General features: G+C 39.6%; 1 protein-coding gene across 1 annotated transcript in view; it reads right to left on the bottom strand.

Annotated features, from left to right (window-relative positions):
• ATG2B (autophagy related 2B) overlaps window positions 1-27,071 on the bottom strand; it is an 81,231-nt gene that overhangs the window by 22,687 nt on the left and 31,473 nt on the right. The window contains 18 exon segments of the mRNA XM_070357913.1: window positions 1,390-1,584; window positions 2,506-2,614; window positions 3,445-3,671; window positions 4,424-4,626; window positions 6,859-7,000; window positions 9,554-9,724; window positions 9,983-10,062; window positions 10,960-11,030; window positions 11,579-11,671; window positions 11,828-11,934; window positions 13,139-13,219; window positions 13,782-13,981; window positions 15,180-15,330; window positions 15,788-15,960; window positions 16,351-16,508; window positions 21,477-21,619; window positions 21,909-22,104; window positions 26,301-26,403. Of these exon segments, the coding sequence (XP_070214014.1) occupies window positions 1,390-1,584; window positions 2,506-2,614; window positions 3,445-3,671; window positions 4,424-4,626; window positions 6,859-7,000; window positions 9,554-9,724; window positions 9,983-10,062; window positions 10,960-11,030; window positions 11,579-11,671; window positions 11,828-11,934; window positions 13,139-13,219; window positions 13,782-13,981; window positions 15,180-15,330; window positions 15,788-15,960; window positions 16,351-16,508; window positions 21,477-21,619; window positions 21,909-22,104; window positions 26,301-26,403 (2,603 nt within the window).

Here is a 27,071-nt window from a genome sequence, read left to right on the forward strand (position 1 = left end):
CGCGCGCTTGACCACACTGTGTGGCTTGTGGGGTCTTATTTCCCTCTGTGTCAATATCGTGTGTGTGTGTGTGTGTGTGTGTGTGGCGACTTGCCACACTGTGTGGCTTGGGGTCTTATTTCCTCTGTGTCAATATCATGTGTGTGTGTGTGTGTGTGTGTGTGTGTGTGTGTCGCGCACTTGACCACACTGTGTGGCTTGTGGGGTCTTATTTCCCTCTGTGTCAATATCATGTGTGTGTGTGTGTGTGTGTGTGTGTGTCGCGCACTTGACCACACTGTGTGGCTTGTGGGGTCTTATTTCCCTCTGTGTCAATATCATGTGTGTGTGTGTGTGTGTGTGTGTCGCGCGCACTTGACCCACTGTGTGGCTTGTGGGTCTTATTTCCCTCTGTGTCAATATCATGTGTGTGTGTGTGTGTGTGTGTGTGTGTGTGTTGCACTTGACCACATTGTGTGGCTTGTGGGGTCTTATTTCCCTCTGTGTCAATATCGTGTGTGTGTGTGTGTGTGTGTGTGTGTGTGTGTGTCGCGCGCTTGACCACACTGTGTGGCTTGTGGGGTCTTATTTCCCTCTGTGTCAATATCGTGTGTGTGTGTGTGTGTGTGTGTGTGTGTGTGTGATGCACCAGCCACATTGTGTGGCTTGTGGGTCTTATTTCCCTCTGTGTCAATATCGTGTGTGTGTGTGTGTGTGTGTGTGTGTCGCGCGCTTGACCACACTGTGTGGCCTGTGGGGTCTTATTTCCCTCTGTGTCAATATCGTGTGTGTGTGTGTGTGTGTGTGTGTGTGTGTGTGTCGCGTGCTTGACCACACTGTGTGGCTTGTGGGGTCTTATTTCCCTCTGTGTCAATATCGTGTGTGTGTGTGTGTGTATGTGTGTCACGCGCTTGACCACACTGTGTGGCTTGTGGGGTCTTATTTCCCTAACTAGGGTATCAAACCTGGGCCCTTGGCAACGAAAGTTCAGAGTCCAAACTATTGGACCACAAGGGAGCTCCTTGTGCACGTGTTTCGTGTAGATCACAACGGACTTCTGGTTTTCCTCAGGTAATCTGTTATAACAGAGTTTCTGTTTCATGTTTTGGTCTTCTGGCTGTGAGGCATGTGGGATCTTGGCTCTATGACCAGGGATCACACACACACACCCTGTGTTGGAAGGCAAAGTCTTAACCACTGGGCCACCAGGGAAGTCACAAAATAATTTTTTAAAAATAAAACTTTAAGCAGCATATTTAAAAGGGATTTTAATAGTAAAATGAAAATCTCATAATTTTCCCCAAATCTTCTGCAGTTATAATAGGTATAATTTATATATATTTTAGATATAATAGAAATACTTTTCCTAAACAAATATAGCAACAAAATATATGAAGTTTTAAATTTTACCATGTTGGAATGAGCTTTCCGAGGCATTTCTTTACTGCAATACAGGTACAAAAATTTATTCATTTGTGACGTTGCCAGACGATCTCGAATTTCAAGATCCTGCACGATGAACACCTGCCGGGACACCGGGTGCTCCACAAGGCTCGACTCGCATTCTGGTTTGCAGGGCGGGTACACCTCGTGCTGAAACTTCACCTTCACAGACGGAAAGAATACAGAACCACCTCGACACTCTATTTAAAACAGATTTTCTCTTTAAAATGTAAAATATCACACATTTTCATTAAATTATCAGCTTCTGATTCCGCTTTCAGAGAACAGTGTAACAATCCTCCATTTGTTCACATATTTACTTATTAATCCACGTGTATTGGATCATACAAGGATAAGCCTGACTGACATTTCCTATCTGACCTTGGTAAAATCCCCATCCTTTTCAAGCAAAACCTTCAATAGGATTAACTCATAAAATTATCATCTTGTTCCCCTAATGAAACTGCTTGGAGGCAAGGTTCAAGTTCCAAAAAGGGGCAAGGATACAGTTAAGTATATGGAGCTGTCACCACTGCCATATTAAGCACCCTAACATATGACACCTATCAGAACCCCAGACAAGCTGACAGAATTAAATGCATCAGTGTCCCTGGCAGCCTGGCCCTCCTGGTCTCTAGATGTTCACACGGACCTGACCTGTGTGCTTATTCCATGGCAGGCCTCCCCAGAGACACTCCAGGGCGGTGGTTCCCCAAGTGTGGTCCTGGGTAAAGTAGTATCAGAATCACCTGGGAACTTATTAAAAATGCAAATTCATGGGCCCTTCTGCAGCCCTACTGAACTAGAAACTCTGGACCCAGCAACCTGTGTTTTACTAAGTCCTCAGGGGGATTCTGGTGCTTGTTCAACTTTGAGACATTGCTCTGGAGGGTAGCCTGGAAAAACAAAAACTAAATCTTTTCAGAATATCTGAAAAAGAGTAAGAGGTAAGATTTATACAAGTCCGCTGCACTTTTCCACTTAGGCTCCAAGATCACACAGGGCAGGGGGCAGGATAGAACCAAAGAACCGTCACTAATGCTCTTACTTCAGTGGATTTTTCCTTTTAAAATGCCATCTTACCTTGCTTAACTGTATTTCCATTAAAAAGTCATGGTTTCTTCCTTTTCCCCCACAAACCATATTATGTCCATGTCTTGTAGGGGTGTGAGAAGGTGAGCTATGGGGACTACTATAAATGAAAAAATAAAACCTTTTATTAAAGGAATAGTCAAAGGAAGGCAACGAATGACATCAGGAAAAATAACAAGATGAAAAGAGAAAACAAGATTACAGACCTATCAAAACATTGCCAAAAACTGTATTGTTATACATTTAAACTACATCTTTTACACCTTGGAGGCACTGAGAGCATACATTTTATTACTGTCATCACAGCAATCATCTACTTGCTAAGTATTTAAAAGTACAGAAGAATCTAACTATGATGTTGGTGTGCGTATCACAGGCAGACTTAGAAATGAGACCTCCTTCTAAGTTCCTATTACTTCAGAAACCCCTGAGAATCAGAAGACAAGTCCGAGAAATTCCAATTAATACATAAAAGAATTACAGGAAAGTGTCAAGTTTTTTAAAAAGCACTTTTAAATAGAAAAAGTCCTCACAATGTTGTGTCCGAGGTTCCCGCTACATGAAGCCTTTTCTGACCCTCCCACCCCAAGAGAACGCTTGCCCCCAGTCTCCACCTAGTCTGTCTAGTTTTCTTTCAGAACTAAAGGATAACGCACTCACTTTTAATAGGTACTTCAGAGGCATCAACTCTGTGCTTGGTACCCTGCCGGGTGCTGGATGCTAGAGAACCAGGGGCACGCGAGGTCCCTAACTCCTGACAGACCCTTCACTTCACTGCCCTCATTTGCTCATGTAACTGTTTCTCCCTTTTGAACACAGACAGGCTCTGGGTCATACTTATTAATAATTCTTGAAAGAGTAAATCCTATGTATTTTTAATGAAAAGAATATATTGGCCTGCCAAATAGACGTATGTAGAAATTTACTTACATGTAACTTTTAGCTGGAGAAGTAGGAGGGGCTGTTCCAAAATCTTTTCCTCCATAAAGATGCCAAACAAGAGAGACTTCTTTAACCAGGTACCGAACGACAGGAATGGGAAAGTGTAACGGGGCTTTGCTCGTATCTGTCTTCTTAACAGGCAGACTAAAATAATTCTCTTTTATCACAATTGGATCATCAACCATTATTTTTACAACTGGTTCTTCTTCCTTCTCCTAAGACAAAGGAACAGTTAATACATACTCTCTTATCTAAGTAGAAACCATTGAGTACCATTCCCTTCTCAAGGGAACTTCTTGACTCTGCATTCTTTTGAATAATTTCCTTATATAAAGTGGACACTAAATACTGACAATAATTGTCACATAATACACTTTGCTTCCTTCACTACAAAATGAATTTGCTCTTCTATGTGAATCATTCCTAAGAATTTTTTATAGTCTACAATTTGGCTTTTACTACTTGTTTGATAATAAAAAGGCATAGAGTCAGTGCTTAACCATTTTGTTTAGTGAACTGTGGATTCATTAAATCCAGACTATGCTTTTTAAATGTAAGCATGACAATAAAGTGGAAATTACATCTATTAGTCAACCATCAGCCTTCACACAAACCACATCTTATCTTTCCCAATTCTTGTGTTAACACCTCTGTATAGAACTCTTCTGCCATTTAATTTCATTATCCTGAAGAGGTACTTTAGGGTACAAACTACACACTTCCTCTGTAGTTCAATAAACCATGCAGGAGATTTTAAAAATAGCATTCTTCCGAGTCCCTCACAGACATGTCATAAAAAGGGTAAAGTATAACAAATATTTACAAAGCATCAACAGTAAATTACAAAAGCAAGTAATTCTGAATTGTGAAGAGTTAACAAAATCTAAAGAATCTTTTTCAGATGACCTTTGGTCACTTCTATTTGTAACATTATTTCAAGACTTTAATTTTGTTATCAATTTACTACCTGAACAGTTGCTCTTGGTGCAAAAAGAATGCAAAAGTCGTCATTTTCCGAGGGCACGCCTGTCACTGCATCACTAATCAAGTGGTGGGTGAATGAGGCGTAAGTGGGGCCAGGCTCCTGGGACACGTTTCCACTCTCATCAGGAAACAGGAAGAGGTCTGAACAACATGGTTCCTGAACTTGAGATTTTTCATCAGAAACACCTAGGGGAAAAGATTACAACAGTCAATTTCGGCACATTTCGGAACATCAATAATAACAACATTTATTAAACACTTTAGTCATGAGTCAGTTATGCATTATGTTAGCACTCTTACCCCACAGTATCTCATTTATTTCTTACAATAATCTTCTGACTTCTAATAAAAAGACTAATAATAAGTTTTAAGTTTCCTAAGAAAACAGCAAACGATGAACTCATAAAGTTACAGACATCTCCTCAAAGTTATTCAGTGTCAGAGAAGTTCAGGAATTCGGCAGCAGGCAGTGAGTGTTGATTGCAGTTCTACTTTGGCCAGAATTGCATACTGAATTATGTCCTGTAGGTGGCGTTCTGGAACAAACTCTCCTTGGACCATATAGCAAGGGGAAGGGAAATCACTGCACCCAGTGGTGCTTCACCTACAACTGCGGGAAATCTCTACCTGGGGTCCGGGGGTGGGGGGATTGGAACAGTTCCCGAGCATGTCTTCAGCCAGGCAATGATTCTGAGCAATAAAAAGACTCCTTGGGGCACTGGATACACAAACAGGACACAGATCAGCTATCTGAATATAAAGACAAAAAGTTGCATGTGTGCAAAAATCTGTATGTAGGAAATTTCCTGCTGGTCCAGTGGTTAAGACTTGCTTCTACTGAAGGGGGCACAGGCTGGGGAACTAGGATCCCGCATGCTGCAGAGGTGCACCCAAAAAATAAAATTAAAAAAAAAATCTGTATGTGAACACTTATTTTTACACATTTATATCACGTATTAGACACATTAATTCTTTCCCCATTCACTCATTCAAACCAAATCCTGTGGTATGGACTAAAGACACTAAGATGAATATGGTGACATCTTAGCTTCACAAGGCTCACAAATTAGACTTTAAATTCTTCTGTGGCAGCATGTTGAACCCGTTCACCCTTGTAAGTGCCCAGCACCCAGTACAGAATCTTGGGTAATGAAGCTGCTCAATAAATACTCATTAAATGTTCTTTCCAGTATAAGTAGGTTAGTTGCAAACATTTATTACAAATAATGCCTAGTACATAGGGAGCTAAAAATTCCCATTTGCTTCCTTAGCTCTGATTTATTCTAAATTAGAATGTAAGCAACATTGAATGCGAGACTTTTATCACATTATGAAACAATTTTTTAAAATTAAGATTTCACAACATGGAGAAATTAGAATGCTCATCTAAACAGAAAAAAATGTTTTCTATATAAATACTTCAAAAATATTTAGACGCTTCACTTGGCTTTCAGAATTCTCCATCTGGCACCTCCCAATTATCTAATGTTATTAGCTAATTCTTCTCAATAAGAAGGGAACTTTTGCTACAGTATTAATAGCCTGAGTTACTACATCATTAAGGCTCACACATGCCTATCTGTGATTCTTGGCATTAATGACCTTGCTAAAATTATCTTCTCTTTTACTCTACACACCTAAGTCCTATCTACTTTTTCAAAGCCAACTCATCTCAGCTTTCACGAGTTTAAAGAGAGGATTCCAAATTTTTTCCAAACTGATTACAGAGTATATACTACCTTTTGAAGTGTCTTCTTCGATCATTTCTCAATCATTCTAAATACTAGCATCAGTCTGGTTTAGCACCAGTTTGTTTTACTAAACTATAAGCTACCAGAAAACATAAGCTTTGTCTTGCAACTTATCTGTGTCTCCTATAAAAATCTGTTGTTGTTGTTGTTCAGTTGCTCAGTCACGTCCGACTCTTCGTGACCCCATGGACTGTAGCCCACCAGGCTCCTCTGTCCATGGGATTTCCCAGGCCAGAATACTAGCCGTGAGTTGCCGTTTCCTCCTCCAGGGCATCTTCCCCACCCAGGCAGCAAACCCACATCTCCTGCATTGGCAGGCAGATTCCTTACTGCTAAGCCACCAGGGAAGCCTCTGCTAAGTCACGTCAGTCGTGTCTGACTCTGTGCGACCCCATAGACGGCAGCCCACCAGGCTCCGCCGTCCCTGGGATTCTCCAGGCAAGAATACTGGAGTGCGTTGCCATTTCCTTGTCCAAGGGAAGCCTCTAGCCAGTATTATTTATTTATTTACTAGATACTCAATAAACACAAACTGACTGACTAATAAATACCCACCAAAACTCAGACTTGTCTTTTAGTTACTTATTGAGCAATCTGTAAGAATGCAAACAATGTCAGCCTCAACTACATCGCAGCTCTCAGGGAAAAAGTCCTGGGTCTGTCTCACCATTAGACTGTGGTTTTACAGATGAAGCTGCTTCTTGCATGTCAATCTCCTCCATAGCATCACTCATCAAATCTCGTAATATCTGTTGATCTGCTTCAGGAAGTACTGGACCGCGTGAGGATGACCGACCAACAGAATCTACCTACAGCCAAAAACACTAATTAGAAACAATTGAAAATGCTCTAAACAGCACACTACTTGAAAGTTATTTTGTCCTGGAAATAGACCACGTTTTATACAAACATCAGAAACAGAAACGTGTTCATTTTTCTATATTCTACTCAACAGCTGTTACATTTTTAAGTCTTTAGTATCATCGTTTTCACCCCAATGACTGCTGGCAAATAGAAATAAGTGTGTTATCATCTCAATGCCAGCACAGTTTAACTGAATTTTGAAGAGGTAACAGATTAGAAGAGAAGAAAGGTGAAAAACGCTGCACTGAAGCTGGGGGATAAGGGATCTCTCTGCAGAGTCTGATCTGCTCAAATCTGACTGCTGCCATGACCTTCACCTTGGAGGCAAAGCCACTGCAGAGCCAAGTCTCATTTCTTGGAACAAACATATACCTAAAGACAGTAGGGGGAATATATGAGAGGGGAGATCTACTAAATGGTGGTTCATGAGGTTAAATTCTAGCACCAATGCTTAACAATTTATGTTAACGAACTATGGATTCATTAAATCCAAATCATGCATTTAAAATGTCAGCATGACTCTAAAATGGAAAGATTTCATTTGGAAGTGAAAGTGAAGTTGCCCAGTCGTGTTTGACTCTCTGCAACCCCATGGACTACAGCCTACCAGGCTCCTCCGTCTATGGGATTTTCCAGGCAAGAGTACTGGAGTGGGTTGCCATTTCCTTCTCCATTTGGAAGGGATAATTTAAAATAATTTCTAATAAACTGTAGATTAACTTCTATGCTGGGCTGGATGAAGCACTAGCTGGAATCAAGATTACAAGGAGAAATATGAAAAACCTCAGTAACGCAGATGATACCACCCTTACGGAAGAAAGCAAGAGGAACTAAAAACCCTCTTGATGAAGGTGAAAGAGAAGAGTGAAAAAGCTGGCTTAAAACTCAATATTCAAAATGAAGATCAGGGCATCCAGTCCCATCACTTCATGGCAAATAGATGGGGAAACACTGGAAACAGTGACGGACTGTATTTTCTTGGGTTCCAGAATCACTGCAGATGATGACTGCAGCCATGAAATTAAAAGATGCTTGCTCCTTGGAAGAAAAACTATGCCAAACGTAGACAGCACATTAAAAAGCAGAGTCATAATTTTGCCAACAAAGGTCCGTAGAGTCAAACCTGTGGTTTTTCTAGTAGTGATGTGTGGGGGTGAGAGCTGAACCATAAAGAAAGGTGAGCATCAAAGAACTGATGCTTTTGAACTGTGGGGCTGGAGGACTCTTGAATCCCTTAGACAGCAAAGATATCAAACCAGTCAATCCTCAAGGGGACCAACCCTGAATATTCACTGGAAGGACTGATGCTAGAGCTAAAGCTCTAATACTCTGGCCACCTGAAGCAAAGAACTGACTCATTGGGAAAGACCCTGATGCTGGGAAAGACCGAAGGTGAGAAGAGAAAGGGAACGACAGAGGACGAGATGGTTGGATGGCATCACTGACTCAACGGACGTGAGTTTGACCAAACTCCAGGAGACAATGAAGGGAAGCCTGGTGTGCTGCAGTCCATAAGGCTGCAAAGAGTCGGACATAAATGAGCAACTGAACAACAACAAAAAAACTGGAAATTATTTTTAAAAAGAGAAGAACCAGTAGGGAGAGTATGTCATCAATCACTTTATTATCAACGAGACAATAGCAGGAACAAGGAAACAAAAACAGAAGTGTCACCTAAATGAGGAGTAAGATCAGCCTGAGGGAAAGGTGACACGAGGCCTGTCAGATCGTTAGTGGAGACTACTGACCTGAGGGGGCTGAGAATTCTGTCCACAGAAGAGGCCACGAAGAAGAATGAAAACACTGAAAAACAGAAAACGCTAAACAAACCGGACACTGTTCAATCTGGACATAGAGGGCAAAGAAGTGACAGCTAGGGGCACAGGAAAGCCCTGAACTGAGAATCGAAACAGGCATATTGTGGCTGTATCTGCTCTTAATTAGGGTAAATTCCCTAAATTCTCTGGGTCTTGACTTATTCATCTACAAAATAGAGATAATAACCTTTAACCTGTTGACTGTGCTGGGTAAGAGGAAATCACATTGAGAAAGTATACTCAAAATTGGATCCTTTCAAACATGAAAGAGAATATCACATAAATGAGTCTTCTGGTAATAATACTAATTCCTGCCATCTACTTTCTCATAGCATTTTTACATACAACTTGCATATAACAGGCTCTCGCATGATGATAAATGTTTTCTTTCTTCCCTGAGGACATACAAAAATAACGTAAGTCTGGGAAAACGTTTGCTGGTTGAGAAGATGAACGTTCTAAAATCAAGAGCATCAAACAGCAGAACTGTTTTCCCAAAAGGCCTGTGGAATCACCTTTCTAGGCCCCACTGCCTTAAAACTAAGGAACAGACAGATGATTTTTCAGTTTCCTTTTTACCCTACAACTGCCAAGAAGACCTCGCTAATGTCCCCATGCCACTCATCTGGATGGAACCGGGCAGGGCTAGTGATTTCTTAAGAATATGGTTGGTGGCTGTACCTTCACCTTTCTTTGAGGAGCTCCTGGCTTCACGTCTGCCTTGTTAGTGGCATGTAAGTCCCCATAGCTTGCAATATATTGAATTAGATTCATTAGAGCAGCACAAGAGTCTGAGCACGTTCTAACATGGACGACGTCACTCGAACAGTGCAATTCAAAGTGCGGTTCAGTCTGGACAGGAAAGAGGGAAAAAAAGGATAAGAACATTTACCAAAACAAGAGAAGAAACATTTCGCAGAGGTTTACATTAAATAAAATATAATTTGTTTTGCCACAGGAAATATGTATTTATAATAACTCAATCTTAATTTTAAAATATTTTATCTATTTCTGACCAAATTTAGGCAAGTAGAAAAAAGTTCAGTATGTTTTTAGCCTCTTCTATAAAATAAAAATACTCAAGTAAAAATATCTATTTATTTTAATAACTTACTTGCTCTCCATCGAATCAGACTTTACTGCAGTTATGGTTAATTCCAAAAGTCCCATATCCATCACACTAACATAATCTAAACAAATTTTAATTAATAAAATATCTGAGTATAACTTTTTAAAAAATGCTTATCCAACAGACATCTAATAAAACCAGCATTTCTTTAAAATTTGTGGCAGGCAGTACTGCAAATACTTATAATGGAAATACAGCTTCAACCTACAAAAATCCTACAGTTCTCTTTATTTTCAGTTAGAAACAAAATTTGCCTTATATTAATTAAGTATATATAATTTGATACATTTCATCAATGTTAGTGATATTACAAACTGGTATTACAATATTCAAACTGATAAGACCCTTCAGTTCAATTCAGTCACTCAGTCGTGTCCAACTCTTTGCCACCCCATGGACTGCAGCACACCAGGCCTCCCTGTCCATCACCAACTCTTGGAGTTTACTCAAACTCATGTCCATTGAGTTGGTGATGCCATCCAACCATCTCATCCTCTGTCGTTCCCTTCTCCTCCCGCCTTCAATCTTTCCCAGCATCAGGGTCTTTTCAATTTAGTCAGTTCTTCACATGGGGTGGCCAAAGTATTGGGAGTTTCAGCTTCAGCATCAGTCCTTCCAATGAACATTTAGGACTGATTTCCTTTAGGATGGACTGGTTGGATCTCCTTGCAGTCCAAGGGATTTTCAAGAGTCTTCTCCAACACCACAGTTCAAAAGCATCAATTCTTCGGTACTCAGCTTTCTTTATAGTCCAACTTTCACATCCATACATGACTTGGCAAAGTAATGTCTCTGCTTTTGAATATGCTGTCTAGGTTGGTCATAACTTTTCTTCCAAGGAGTAAGCGTCTTTTAATTTCATGGCATTATTTCAGAGTTAAAATATTTAAAAAATATTGAGATACAAAAAATAAAACTGCATTCATCTATCCTAGATACTGTTTTTTTTAACTCTTACCTCTATTCAAATTTATAGTAACAGTATTACACTTGTCAGACAGGTGTAAAGCAGCTTCATCCAAAATTATTCTGGGGAGGAAAAAAAGATAAAATCAAGACCTGAAAAACTAACCTCAAATATACGCTGCATGATCACTTAGTTGTACCATTCTATCTCATATAAATGTTATCAAAGTCATATGAAGACTCTAACTTATAAATGTCATCGAACATTTTCTTTAAAACTCACTGTTTATGAGTAACAAATATTTAAATGGTGTGACTGAGATTAAACATCTGCTCAAATTAATTCTAAATTTTTAGCAGTTTTAATAGATGACCAAATCACAAAGTTTAAATTAGGAAAATAAAGTGCATCAAGTCTTATAGGAAGTTTATACATAAATGTTTTAAAAAGTAAACTAACAATCTCAAGAGTTAATTTTCACCCTAAAAAATGAAATACAGTAATGAACTGAAGAGATGGGATGAATCACCTGAGAAAGAAAAATGGAAAACTTAGATAAAGGAACATGACTAACAGTAAAAGAATGTTGCTTTTAACACACAATTGAGACTTTAATTAAAGGTATGTTTTGAACAGCTGCATTCAGTGGACAGTGAGGTTTATATGGTACCTGAGAGTAGAAGATGATTTATCCAAGGCGACACTACTTGAAACGCTGAATGTTTCAACAGTAAGAAGAGATCGGATTGGCAAATAAAGAGGCCTAATATGACACAGAAACAAGAGAACATTAGTCTGTCACAACAAAAGAAACCCCTTTAAAGAGCATTTTGAACCTTAACTCTACTGAATATTTTTTTCAAAACTCAGTACATATCTTAAAGAGTAAAACTTTATTTTGCTCCACTTAGGAACTCACCTATAATCAAGTGCACAGCTCCAGAGATGAACATGAAAGGTTGTAAATGAAGTTGGAGGATTATATCCCAGAACAGGTTCATCAGCAATATTCAAGAAGTATAAAATCTATAATCACAAAAATATAAAATGCCCTGCTTTAGAAGAAAAAAAGAGTTTTGATATGATATCCTTAATACCAACATGAAATAAAATAGCTTATAAAAAAATCAACCATTTAATGAAAAATCATAATGTTAGAAGAAAAAAAAATCATCATTTGAAGGAATTTACTTCAAAAAGTATTTGCAAAACTAGGATTTGAAATGAAGAGATTCATCTAACAATCACACTGCTACAGGGATCTTGGAAAAATCATCTCCTATGAAACTACAAAAGTATGTATAATCTACCATCAACATGATTTTGCTTGGAATAATTTTTTTTTTGAAAAAATAAATAAATAAATAAAAAATTTTTTTTCCTAAAGTCTGTTTAAAACTCTCCTTCTGGTTTTTTATAAACCCACTGTGGGGAGAAGTTCCTTTCCCGTTCATTTATACCCAGGTCGGTCTGAAAACCAGTCCTCTCACCACCATTTACCCTCCTATATTTCTATCTAAATTAAAAGGTTAGGCTGAATCTCTCTCTTACCGACAGCCAGCAGACTAACCATCTCTCTATCCCCTCTCTATATACACTTTATGTTTCAGGATGTTTCTGAAAGCATTTAAGTTTAAAACAACTTATTTTCCAAAAGCAAAGAAAAGGTTTCTCTTTCTAAGAAAAATGAACAAGAATTACATAGAGTACAGTTTTTATTCTCAGGTAAAGAAGAGTGAACTTTACCCAAAGTTTCCTCTGAAAAAATATAATTAACCAAATACAGTTATTACATTGGAAATTTATTACATAAATCCTTATAAATGCCTCAATGTATGTTGTTGGCCTAGGGAATAATTCTGAAACTATGATACTTGAATATATGGTTATTAAAAAGGAAAAAAAAGAATATACAGTTATAAGTGCAAGTCAACACATCATTTATTTTCCTCTATGACAGGCACTGTATTGGTCCTGTCCCTTTAATGACAGAAGATAACTCTGTTTTTGAGATGTTTAAGAACCAAACATTAAGGTAAAAAATCAATTACATTCTGGGGTGGTGATAATGTCCTATTTTCTAACACAAGAGGCAATGTTTATATAGGAGTATTTACTTCATGAAAATTCAATGAGCACTGAACATTTATGATTTGTGAACTCTTCAGTAAGTGCAGTACATACTAACAGAGTAAAAAATAAATCAATACATACTTCCCAGCTCTCTTACCTGCTCATGCCAGCTAAGCCCAGAAGGAAGCATTCTATGCTGGAGAGTAGCTCCTTTTAGCCCTACAGCAATGAGAAACTCCTACACAGAACAACACAAAAGGTATGTTTATTACCTACACGACCTTCTAGTTCAAAACTTGAAAAATTTTTCTAAGAAAACAAATATCTTATATTTATGCAATCATTTTTATTAGCTAGTACTTGAATCAGCTGAGAGTTGAAGAATTGATGCTTTTGAACTGTGGTGTTGGAGAAGACTCTTGAGAGACCCTTGGACTGCAAGGAGATTAAACCAGTCCCTCCGAAAGAAGATCAGTCCTGAATGTTCATTGGAAGGACTGCTGCTGAAGCTGAGGCTCCAATACTCTGACCACCTGATGTGAAGAACTGACTCATTTGAAAAGACCCTGATGCTGGGAAAGATTGAGAGCAGGAGGAGAAGGGGATGACAGAGGATGAGATGGTTGGATGGCATCACTGACTCAATGGACATGAGTTTGAGCAAGCTCTGGAAGTTGGTGATGGACAGGGAAGCCTGGTGTGCTGCAGTCCATGGGGTTGCAAAGAGTCAGACATGACTGAGAGACTAAATTGAAGTGAATCAAATCAAGAACAAGTATTTGATGGTATAAAATACACACCTTTGTATTGGACTCTGATTTATCAGACACTATTTTAACTGCAACAGACAGCATATTCAAAGTGTCTCCTCCAACACCATCTGAAGAAGCTCGACTGAGGCCATCTTCTTCAGAGGAATAAATAGTAGGTTCTAACCAATGTGGGCGGGTTGAACTAGGCAGTCGTGTTTCTGTAGAAGGAACTGCTCCATCCACTATGCCTATATCCACAATGAGGGGACAATATAACAGAATGATTACATGAAATTAACTCACGAACTTCTGTAACCCAACAAAAATCCACGTTCTTCCACTGAACATAACATAACCCTGGAGGCAAAATGACCAAGAACTAGCTTGGCATTAATAATTCATTCTTCTCTACTAATGTTGGAATAAGTGAATCTTCAAGTTTACAAACAAAAAATTGAGATTTGAAATGTCAAGGAAGTTACATTTAAATAGGGAAATCTGATAAACATTAAGAATGTCCAAGTATCCCACTTCTATTCATGAAGTAACACAAGGAATGTACTGAAAGACCAGTATATTCTGTATGTACTACCAAAAGGAAATACCACTTGAGAGAAAATAATCAACTGATCAGTGTATAATAAGATATGGTATATCCATAAAATGGGCTATCCCTTGGCAGTAAAAAAGGAATGAAACACTGGTACATTTGGATTAACCTTGAAAACATCATGCCAAGAAGCCAATCACAAAAAATCTTCTATTGTGGGATTCCATTTACATGAAACATCCAGAATATGCAAATCCATACAGACTGAGAATAAATGAGTGGTTTCTTAAGGCTGGCTTCCCTGGTGGCTCAGATAGTAAAGAATCTGCATGCAATTGAGGCAACACAGGTTCGATCCCTGAGTCGGAAAGATCCCCTGGAGAAGGGAATGGCTGGAGAATCCCATTGACTGAGGGATTTCTTGCCTGGAGAATCCCATTGACAGAGGAGCCTGGAGGGCTACAGTTCACAGGGTCACAAAGCGTTAGACATGACTGAGTGACTAACACTTCTTAAGGCTAGAGGGGACTGCAGGACTTCGGGGGTTTACAACTGAAGGTTACAGAGTTTCTTTTGGGGGTGATGAAAATGTTCTCAAGTTGACTATGATAATGGTTACACAACTCTATGAAATACTAACAACCACTGAAATGTATACTTTCAATGGGTGAATTGCATGGAATGTGAATTATATCTCAATAAAGTCATTGCAAAAAAAGAACATAAAAGCCAACTTTTAATTTACAATAATTATTACTTTGCCAGTGGAATAGGACACCCCATGGAAAATAATTTCTAATATCAATTTCTGTTCTCAGTAAATTTTCTTTATTAAGCAAGATTTAAACGCGTCTAACCAGCAGTGAACAAGCACACCTTCTCCACACTTGCCCCACCTTTGTGGTAGAGGCTGAAACTGCCGCAGTGAAGGCACACGTAGTGCTTGTCGTCGAAGCCTTCATACTTTGTCACACAAAGTAACGAGCCGCTGCTGAACTCTAACCAGAATTCACCATGCTTGTTTTCCAACAGATCTCCGTTATCTTGCTAATAAGAAGATCAGAAAACACAGAGAAGTCATTAGTTAAGTGCAGAAAAGTAAGAAGGACCCTCAAGATGCTCCTTGATTCAGGTCAGGAGGATCTCCCCACTGCGGCAAAGCTGTCTGGTTCCTGAACCATCCAACATGGCGGTATGAAAAATGCTAGGTCAGGCCTCTTCAGCCAAATGATCCCGTCCTGCATCCTCCTTTACAACAGGTAAATTACTGTTACCACTTCAAGAGTACAACTGCCATGTTTAGAAGGTTCATATAATGTCTATCTTTTGATCTGCCATGAAAGCTAAATTTCCAAAGCTGCTGTCATCATGGCACACCTCAAAAAACTGACTTTTATCACTCACTGAAACAACCTCAAACTACCTCAATGACTGACTGGGTGTATCATGGTAGTTTTAAAATGAGGTGCACTTGAAAAATCACTTTAGATCTGTAAATCCTTACCTTTACATCTGTAAACACTGCAATTAACCCATGATTAATACTCAGAAGAACTGAGAGAAAACTCTGTGAGTTCTTGTTCTGGGAGTCTAGTTTTTTTTTCCTACGAGAACGATAATTGGGATCAACAGTAGAAAAATACTGCAAAGTCTCCTCCTCAGATCCACTTTCCTCATCTATGAGAAATAAATGGCACAATTACAGCTGTTCTAACAGCTTATTAAAATAAAAGGACATTCAAACTTGAACATTATCACAAGAATATTCATTTTACCTGTTTATTTTTACAAAGAATCAGGTATGATAATAAAAATGTACCTTCTATGTTTTTCTCTACCACTGAACTTCAGACAGTGTATATACTATCACTATAAATATAACATTTAATTAATAATATTATTAATAAACAGAAATGGGAAAATACTATGTCGGTAAAAGATATAATAAAATATTGTTATAAATGGGGAACCAAACAAACATTTTTAAATCCATCAATTTAAAAGGTTACTACTTTGTTTACTGGTAAACCAGGCATTCTAATTCAGAAGAAATCTAAAATATATTACCATAGTGAACTGTAGATTTAAACGGACTAAAACTATCCTTGCTGAAGGTATTAATCAGCTGACTGGCTACTGAAAGCCCAATACCATACGAAATATTTTCAAATGTCTCTACTGGTGAAGGAGCTGTTGGTTCCCATAGCAGCAAATCATTGAAGATCCTATGAAGACAAAAGTTGAAAAATAAATACATAACTTCTACTTCAACTAAAGGCAAACCACAGGATACTCCTTTAAGAAGTCACATGAATAGCAATTTTTCTAAAGGGTGAAATGAAATTTCTTTCAATGGAAAAATAATTGATATATTTTTCAGGGCACTGAGAAAGGCAGCTGTACAATTACATACCTAGTTAGCTATCTGCCTAGTTTTACCAGTGTTAATACAGATCAAATTACAGACATCTGAACGCATTTAAAGGAGGTTTATTAAAAATAAAAACACATAAATAACAAAAGGAAGACTATTCATGTATATGAAAACACTCTGTAAACTACAGCCTCAAACCTATGGGACAGCCAAGGGAGAATTATTTTCATTTTACACTTGAAGAAACTGCCTCATAAAGGTTAAGTGACCTGCCCAAGGTCACAAAGCTAATTAACGGGAGAGCCAGGACCAGAGCCCAGATTACGTCCGGCTCCCTGCTCAGTTCTTTCCATTGCTCATGGTCTCTAGGGATATCTGCTTTTTCTTTCTTCAAGAGAAAGCACAGCTTCACTGGGAAATTTGTATGAGATGAAGAAGCATATAGAACAGGGAATAAAGAGAGGAAACTCTTCTAACTCACAGAACAGCCAAGTTAATACTGACAACTACTGGGGCGATACATGTCCAGCCAGGCTAATATCACATCCCACTTTTTGAAAGAGATATTTGTCATTTCTCAGATATCCCCAGCCCCACCACTCACCTCCACGTTGTCATGAAAACCGAGACCTTACAATGCCCTTTACAAAGATTTTTGTTAGGCCTGGACCCATTGAGTATCCTTCACAGGCATAATGCAGTAGTCACTGCACCTAGAATACTCTATTTTCTTGTTTCCCTTCCCTAGACTGAAGCCCCTCAGAGAGAGGGACTTGTGCCTTAGTCATCTTTACATGTGCCGAGCACGGTGGCCATGACACAGCGGGCACTGAAGGTTTGAAGGGAGGACCAGCGGATGACTCACATGAAGGACTGCCAAAAGCACAGGCTCATCGTAAAGCCTAGTGTGAATACCAGTCAAGGTGACAAGCGATGACGCAAACCCTGGCCCCTTCCTGCGAGAAGCCACTGGTTTGGGAACTTCCTGGGCCAACTCCTGAGCTTCTGAGGCCCTAGAAAGTACAAGCCAGGACTGAGTACTGTCACTCTCCATAAACTGCAATACCAACCCAAAAGGGCTGTCTTTGGAAGCATCACTGGGTAAAGAACACCAGACACTCAGGGCAGAAGCATGTCATCTCAGACACAGACAGCGATGCCCACGTCTGTTCGGTACTCATGTGGCTCATCGTCTCTTGGGCACATTACTCACAGGACAAAGAAACAAGAGTCTAAATCCAGGTCGTAGTCTAAACTCCTATATGAAGAAACAGTGAAAGTATAAAATGAAGAATTTCCTCAGGAAATTTTCCTTTACCTTATTCCCTACAGCTATAGGTTAAAGAGAAATTATTACTTTGAATAAAACCTGGAGTTTGTAGTATGAGACCTGCAAACCTAAGTTTCATATGATTTTACATTTTGGTCTAAACACAGTCTTGACACCATTAATACATTAAGTGATGTTTTAAATCAAGAAAGGAAACATTTAAGATATTTAGAGATATCACCGTGGTTTTGTGGCTATGAGCCTGAAACATTATGAAGGCTTGGTAAATATCTGATTTAATAAACTAGGTAGACAATTTTTTGTATTCTATTCTAAAGGACTTTTGACATAGGAGAAAAAAAAATCTTCCTGTATCTAAGACTGTCTTTCTAAGAAGAGTGAGAGCACTAAAGGAATGCATGCTCAGTCACTCAGGCATGCCCGACTCTACAACCTCATGGACTGCAGCCCACCAGGCTCCTCTGTTCATGGGATTTTCCAGGCAAGAACACCGGAGAGGGTTGCCATTTTCTCCTCCAAGACTAAAGGAACAAACCATTATTTTAAATGTATGCAGTAAAGGCAGAGTTGGTTATAATTCCTGCTCAGAAAGATATTTTTAAATTTTATATATAGTAAAGGGCATTACTGAGACATCTAGCAAAATGTTAATGGGGTCGGAGAATTAGATGTTAATGCATAATATTAATTTTCTCATTCTGATGGCTGAACTATGGTTAGGTAGAAGAATGTCCCTGTTTGTGAGAAATACACATTCAACTGCTCAAGGCTGAAGGGACAGAAACTCAGCAACTTACTCTCAAATGATTGAGGGGATAAAAAGCTCTTTATACTGTACCTGCAACATTCCTATAAGTTTGAGAATGTCTGAAAATTTTTAAAATAAAAAAATGTAAATACGAAGCCAAATGAAGGGCAAAGAATTCATACTGAGTAACTGAGATACATGATTTCTATGATCCAGAGGGTGGGAACACTGCAGTATTTATACAACCCTAGGGGCCTGGGAGACAGAGAAGTGAGCAGAGTAAGAGAGAACAGAAGCTCTCTTAAGCAACCCTACCTAACCAGCTCCCCAGATGAACAGGTGATCTCCAGTTTGCCAATTTACTACCCCAGCTGCCAGACTGACCAGCCCTCAGATGCCACCTGTCTACTGCTGGTGGACGACTCCCCAGCCCACCTAAGAACTTCTGCCTCCAGAGCTGTACTGTATGCTTCGTCTAGTCACCAATGACTATACTCCTTGTATAGTCACCTTGGGTCCATTGCATTTGGCCCCAGATCCGCTCATACCAGCTATATGCAATTGTAAGCAGTTTAATTCAGTACTGTGCTAACTGATGACTTTTAAGTATATAGAATGAAGGGAAAACATCTTAAAAACCTGAAAGGATTCTGCACTCAAACTGGCTTCAAACTATTTTTTCACTCTACGTTAAAGAAATTGAAACTGATAGCTGTAGCCAAAGCCTTGGGTATACATCAAGAAAAAAAATTCTAACCAGTGGCTCATAATCAAAAAAGGCCTGGGCCTGTATTTTAAAAAGAGGTGGTAAATGAACAAATATTTGTAAATGCAATGTTTCAGGTGTGTATTACAATTTTGATGTCCCAATTTAACCTGCTCAATCAGTGCAGGAGACAGAAGCGGATGAAGGCCTCTGACCTCTGGGCTGGACCTTGCACTAACTGTTTCATTTTGCTCAGTCTTAGCCCTGCACATTAGTTAGTCTGGTAGACACTCCTCAGCCAAAAAATAAGGAGAGTGATCTAGAGATTAGTGATTTCCTAACTTTAGATCATGTATAAATCCAAATCCTATTTGGCACTAAATCTACAGCAGGCTTCCCTGACAGCACAATGGTAGAGAATCCACTTGCCAAAGCAGGAGACGCAAGAGATGAAGGTTCGATCCCTGGACTGGAAAGATTCACTGGAGGAGGAAACAGCAACCCACTCCAGTATTCTTGCCTGGGAAATCCCATGGACAGAAGAGCCTGGCGGGCTACAGTCCATGGGGGTCACAAAGAGTTGAACACAACCGAGTGACTGAGTACACATACATGCAAATCTATAGCAGAAACAACAGTGTGCAGTTTCAAGATTAACAAAAATTTGGAAAACTTGTTTACATGTGGGAAGCTACAATAACAGACATTAAGGACATCTTTTTTTCTAGAAACCCACATCGCCACCTTTCAGCTCTGCCAGAGTGGATGGGAACGGCAATATTAGAGGGCTGCGGGGTGTTTGCTCTTTGCCAGGCGCTGTTCTCAGAACTTGCCAAACGTTATATCATCTAATGCTCCAAACCAGCCTCTGAGGCTGGGGACTAGGTACACTGTCCAAGATCTTCATCTATGATCTTTCTACTCTAGAAGGCCATTTATTTCAACATATTTGCTTGGTATATATGTTTAAGGGTATTTAAATATGGTAAATTTAAGTTTTTATACACAAGTTGTAAGTTAAGAGTTTCTAATTCTAACAAGATGTGTGTGTGTGTATGTGTGTGTGTGTGTGTGTTTTAAACTCTCAGGAGGGACACTCCTTGTACAAAGACTCTAGGACTCTGATTCTACACCAGTGTCTCTTGGCCCTCTGTCCAAGTATCTTCCAACTCTTTTCACATCACTGTCAGTTCAGTTCAGTTGCTCAGTCGTGTCCGACTCTGCGACCCCATGGACTGCAGCGCCCCAGCCTTCCCAGTCCATCACCAACTCCCGGAACTTGCTCAAACTCATGTCCATCGAGTCGGTGATGCCATCCAATCATCTCGTCCTCTGTCGTCCCCTTCTCCTCCTGCCTTCAATCTTTTCCAGCATCAGAGTCTTTTTCAGTGAGTCAGTTCTTCGCGTCAGGTGGCCAAAGTATTGGAGTTTCAGCTTCAGCATCAGTCCTTCCAATGAACATTCAGGACTGATTTCCTTTAGGATGGACTGGCTGGATCTCCTTGCAATCCAAAGGACTGGTTAAACTTAGAAGCTCTAATTTATAACTTGTGTATAAAAACTTAAATTTACCATATTTAAATACCCTTAAACATATATACCAAGCAAGTATTTTGAAATAAATGGCCTTCTAGAGTAGAAAGATCATAGACCCTGAAGAACTTGGATAATTTACCTAGTCCCCATGAGCTCCGTTTCCTCAGCTATAAAATGGCAGTGATACTTGTACAGGCCTCAGTGCGTTGTCGTATCACTGTACACAGAGGCATTTTCTCAGTACTCTGCAGTAAAGGGACAGAGGGCAACCAGGCAACCTAGGGTGGAGGGAATAAATACTTCACACAAAGAAACCCTGTTACCAGATGCACTGGTTAGGAAACTCTGCTGTGACAATAGCCCACCACAACAGTACTGGTTCTATAATCAACACCATACAAAGTACACTGGAAGAGTCAACAATATTAAAACAGGAAAAGAAAAGAGGCAAGAGGGAAATAGCGAGGTAGGGTGGGAGAGAGGCAGTGAGGCAGGAAAGTTCAATCCCAAAGATTTAAATTAACATGTTTAAACTCACCTATTATAAAGCTTCTCATAAAAGCTTTTATTAGGTAGTGTTATATGAATATTGGGTAATGTAAGTTCCAGCACATAGTGAGAATTGCTGATTGCTTTATTCTGAAACTCTGTCATTTCTACAGGGTCTCCTGGCATCACCATCTAGAACATAACAGTTTAGTGCAAAAAAAAAAAAGCATCAAATAACCATTTTATATTTAAAAGAGTAATAGTATCTGCTTATCCTACCCATATGACATGGTATGTGAGCAAATAAATAAGCATGTAACTTTTAACCAAGGGGGGAAAAAAACATATGTTATTCAATTTTGGAGCTAAAAATCTAGCAAAAACTGTATACAAAGTATTTTTTAAAAGATAAAGTATTAAAACCATGGCTATCTGACAGAGGGGGCAAATCTGTTGTTGCTTGCTCACACTTTTACTTTACCTGTTCATTTTCAAACATTACTCTACGGGAAGAGAAGGGAGACGGAGCTGGCCTTCTCAGATCACAGACATCCTTCAGGGAATGAGCGCCTCCCTCCTCTTCCTCCTGATAGTGGCCGTCACTTTCCTCTTCCTCCTCAGCTGCTATTCTCTCCAAAATGGAATGCATGGCTGGTGGGTTCACTTTTAGTACAATTCTGACAGCAAAGAGGATTTTAAAAAGCAAGATCTAAGTGTAAACTGCAAAACTAACTTGTATACAACTAACACAAAGGCCACTGATTAAATCATTAACAACAGGCGTAAAGTTTGATTATGTCAAATGTAACCCACTCCTATAATCTTAAAAGCGGAATTGATAAAATAAGCAAGTAAAAGAAAGGCATTAACATTTTACACTTGAATAACCGGAAACACTCATCTTTTGAGAATAAAAGGGATACTGAAAATTTCATTAACAAAGTTACAGTTACCAAAGGGGTAAGGAGGTGGGGGAGAGATAAATGAAGAGTTTAGGATTAGCAGATACACACTAATATATATAACATCAAGCTCCTACTTATAGCAAGGACAATTATATTCAATGTAATAAATTGTAATGGAAAAGAATATGAAAAAGAATATGTGTGTGTGTGTAACTGAATCACTTTGCTGTACACCAGAAATCAACAGAATATTATAAATCAACTATAAATCAATAAAAAATTTTTAAATTTCATTTACCTTAGAATTTTAAATTTCATTTACCTTAGAATTCTATGTATTATCATTAAACCAAATCCTGCATGCCAGCTGTTTGGCTATCATGGAATACTCTCGCATACCTAAGAAACCTCATCTTATATACACTGCTCAAATGGAAAAGGAGAGATTGGTAGGGGAGTATTTTAGAACTGCAATAACAAGAGTAATCTTCCCCTTTAGAAATTTCAGTAATAAAAGGCTAGTGTTATTGGATGCCAGGAGCCGGCATATTGCATATTGAGTGCATATTGCATATTGAGTGCAGCACTTTCCACAGCATCATCTTTCAGGATCTGGAATAGCTCAACTAGAATTCTATCACTGCCGGGAGCCAGCGTGAGGAACTCCGCCTGTGGCAAAGGTCATGAGGAAGGAGGCTCGGCATACGCAAAGGCGGGATCGAGCCTCAGGAGTCCCCCTGGAAATTCTCGAGCACCTACCCCCAAAACCAGAGTCTGCCTACTTTCTGCTTTGTGCTCTCACCTACACCTCTGACTTTACGGGGGTGGAGGAGGGGGTGGCTGTCCCCCACTACCTCTCTCTGAAAAAAGAGTTAGCTTACAGCTCCAGTTAATAAAGTTCCTGGGTGTGATAGTGTTTCAACCTACATACTCCTTTGGAAGTCCTCTAGCCTGCCTGAATAGGTTTTTCCGGCCACATGAGATCGCTCAGAGCCTCCCAACTGTGAGAGGCATGAAATGTTCTAAACTGTCTAAATACAGAGTCCTTTGAGCAGTTAAAAATTGATTAGAAATTGTATTGGTAAAGGGTTTTTCACTTGTTGGGCCAATGTTTGCTGCTAAGTCTCCATATCCCTTACCTGCTGTGTCCCTGGCAGTGTATTGATTAATATAATTGGTGTAAGTAGTAGCTTTAATGTTTGTAACCTTGGACGCTTGAGTTAATTCTTTTCTTGATTGAGCCCACCACACCTTTGCCCTATAGGAATGCAACTTTATCTAATGCTTTTGGAGGGTGGCTCCTGACTTTGGAATAATCACCTTTAGAGAAAAATAAGTTTCTTAAAATGTTAACAGGCCTCCTGGCCAGAAGATTATGTAAATCACCTGAACTTTTGCATATGATAAGTTTGAAAGTCTGGCTTCGATTAGGATCAGGAACTGCTGTCCTTGCATGACTCTACCCCTTCCCCCATTATCCTCTATGCATAACTTAAGGTATAAAAACTACTTTGGAAAATAAAGTGCGGCCCTTGTTCACCGAAACTTGGTCTCCCCATGTCGCTCTCTCTCTCACTCTGGCTGAGTCTCCATCTGGAGTGCGGAACCCACCATGCTTACTAATTACGCCTGGGCTTCTAAGATCCGACCGGGGAGGCCTCAGTGTCTCCTCTCCTTCGGGAGAACGGAAGGACGCCTGCGGCCTACATAAGTGGTGCAAACTTCTTGTCTTGAAGTTTTATTGGTCTCCCGCGTAAACCAAGCTACTCAGCCTCTTTTCTCCACGGAATTTCCTCACTGAGCTATCCTCATTCTATTACTCTTTATATCTTTGATAAATATCTAAATAAATAGGTCACCTATGCCATCTCTCCTTCGAATACCCTGGATCAGCCAGGGCTGGACCCCGGCAATTGGGGGTGTTTTTATTACAGCTACAAACCCCAAACATCAGGAGCTAACAGTTTTTGAAGACAGGAGCTTCTGTCCAGAGTAAGGCCAGTCCTTTCCTAACCCACTGCGGCACATCACTAGCACCAGGCTCTGTGGTCTCCTTCTCACCACACCAGCCTGCGCCACGAGGCACGGCACTCTCAAACAAATCAGCTCTGCTGCATCTACAACAGTTCCCTTGTTTTTCCTAAGAAGGCGGTGCCAGTTGCTACTAGTTATAAATTAAAACAACTGGTTCCTAATTTATAGATACGCTAATGTGAACTGTGCTTTCAAATTACCCAACTGAAATAGATTCATTCATGATGAAAACCCCTGGTTGTTACCAGCCATGCACTGACATACCTGTCCTAGGGTCTGACAGGTCTCATACACAGGGCATGGGGGTGTGGAAGAAGGCAGGCAGAAAAATGGCACAGGAACGAGCATAATTGTTTGCTTTGTTTGTTTGTCTTTGGCTGCACCATGTGGCTTGTGGGATCTTTAGTTCCCCAACCAGGAACTGAATCTGCATCCCCTGCAGTGGAAGTGCAGAGTCCTAACCACTGGACTGCCAGGTGAGTCCCACGATCACTGTAATTTTTTACTCATAGACTCAGTTTTCTTTATTCACATACTAAGTTTTCAGTATAATAAAGGATCATTCCTGCTGCTGCATTCCTGCTAAGTCAATTCAGTCATGTCTGAGTCTCTTCAAACCCATGGACTGTAGCCCGCCAGGCTCCTCTGTCCATGGGATTCGCCAGGCAAGAATACTGGAGTGGGTTGCTATGTCCTTCTCCAGGGTATCTTCCCGACCCAGGGATCGAACCTGCATCTCCAGCAGCTCCTGCACTGCAGGTGGATTCTTTACCGCTCAACCACTGGGGAAGCCCACTATCAGGCTAATTTAATTTTAAAAAATCATTTCTCCTGCCTAAGAAATCCTGAAGCAGTAGTTCTCTAAATCCAACTGCACTCTGGAATCACCAGGTATACTTTTTTCCCACTGAAGTGTAGTTGATTTACAATGTTGTGTTAATTTCTCCTGTTCATCAAAGCGATTCAGTTATACATGTACATGCATTCTTTTTGTATATTCTTTCCATGATGGTTTACATAGGATACTGAATACAGTTCCCTGTGCTATACAGTAGGACCTTGTTTATCCATTCTGTATATAATAGAATCTGCTAATCCCAAACTCCCGCTCCATTCCTCCTGTATGCCCCTCCCCCTTGACAACCACAAGACTGTTCTGAGTCTATTCCTGTATCCTAGATACGTTCATCTGTGTCATATTTTAGATGCCACTTATAAGTGATACTATATGATATGTCTTTCTCTTTCTGACTTACTTCCCCTCAGTATCTCAATCTCTAGTTCCATCCATGTTGCTGCAAAGGGCATCATTTCATTCTTTTTTACTGAGTAGTCGAAGGTATACAGGTGGAACATCTTTTTTAATCCATTCATCTGTCTATGCACATTGAGGCTATTTCCATGTCTTGGCTATTTTTAATAGTACTGCTATGAACATAACACATGGTATAATTTTTAAACTATACTGATACACAGGCTCTATCTCATAATCTCAAGGTGGGGCCCAAGAATCTGTTTTGAAAAAGCTCCCCAGATATGAAAACACTTTTCTGAAATAACCGCTGACTACAAAATTCATCTGACAATTAACCAAACAGTGCTGTATGATTTCTCTTCTACTAAAGCCCTTTATAAAAATGAACTATTTTTAGAATGGTTAATGATTCTTCTGTCCATCTAATTAGGCTGGGTAACCTGAAGCAGAGAACACACTATGTATGTCCATCTCTGCCAGTTATCTCACAGTCACCTCTGATAAAGTAGTACTCACTACATATCTTTAATTTTTCCATTTTCCTCTGGGTTCTCTCATCAAGGCTGGATACTTTTAGCTTAAATTTATGGCCAAAATGTCAGTCAAAAAAGCTACAGTAACTTATTTTTAAAAGAGAAGTCTCATTAAATGCGTGTGTCATATACACTGGCTTACTCACCGCGGCCAGTCAAAGTCATCTGATGACGTTGTATCTCCATCTCCTCCACTAGCCACATGGAAAAACTTAATAGATGGTTCTCCTTTGTCTTCCTGGAATGACCCTAATAAAACAAGACTGATTAATGGAAATGCATTTCTTCTCCCACATTAAGAGAAAAGATACTTGCTTCCTTAGATGAGCACAGATCCTCTAAATCAGGGACATGGTGCACATTAAGTCCAACAACATGTATGCATTTGTTTCTGCTGCACATGTACACATGAGGAGACAGGATGAGCAGATAAATTAAAGACGCTGTATTCTGTACAAACTCAAATTCTTAGGCACTGATGGTTAACAATGGTGTAAGGTGCATAATCATATTAAATATAGTAATTGCCACTTACTGAGTGCCACTTACGATCACCACTGCACAAAGAAAACTCACTGGAGATTAGTATGATGCTTCAAAGTTCAAGCTCTAGAATGAGACTTGGGTTTGAATCTTGACTCTGCCATCTACTACACTGACCTTGGGACGTACCGCTTAAGACATCTGCAGATTCTTCACATATGATAAAAATAATTGGAAATAACAAGCCTCCTGTAACTATGATGATTAAAGGAAACAAGATCAGGTGTGTGCAGTGTTCAGCACACAGCAAATAGAGTGACAGTGAAAAAACTTTGACTACTATTAACCCTACAATAAGAAAGTGGTAGGTGGTACTGAAAGGCAGGCTACTGGAGCAACTAAGTCCGTGCACCAAAACCACTGAGCCCATGTGC

This window comes from Bos mutus, chromosome 21, assembly GCF_027580195.1.
Source record: "Bos mutus isolate GX-2022 chromosome 21, NWIPB_WYAK_1.1, whole genome shotgun sequence".
Classification (NCBI taxonomy): Eukaryota; Metazoa; Chordata; class Mammalia; order Artiodactyla; family Bovidae; genus Bos; species Bos mutus.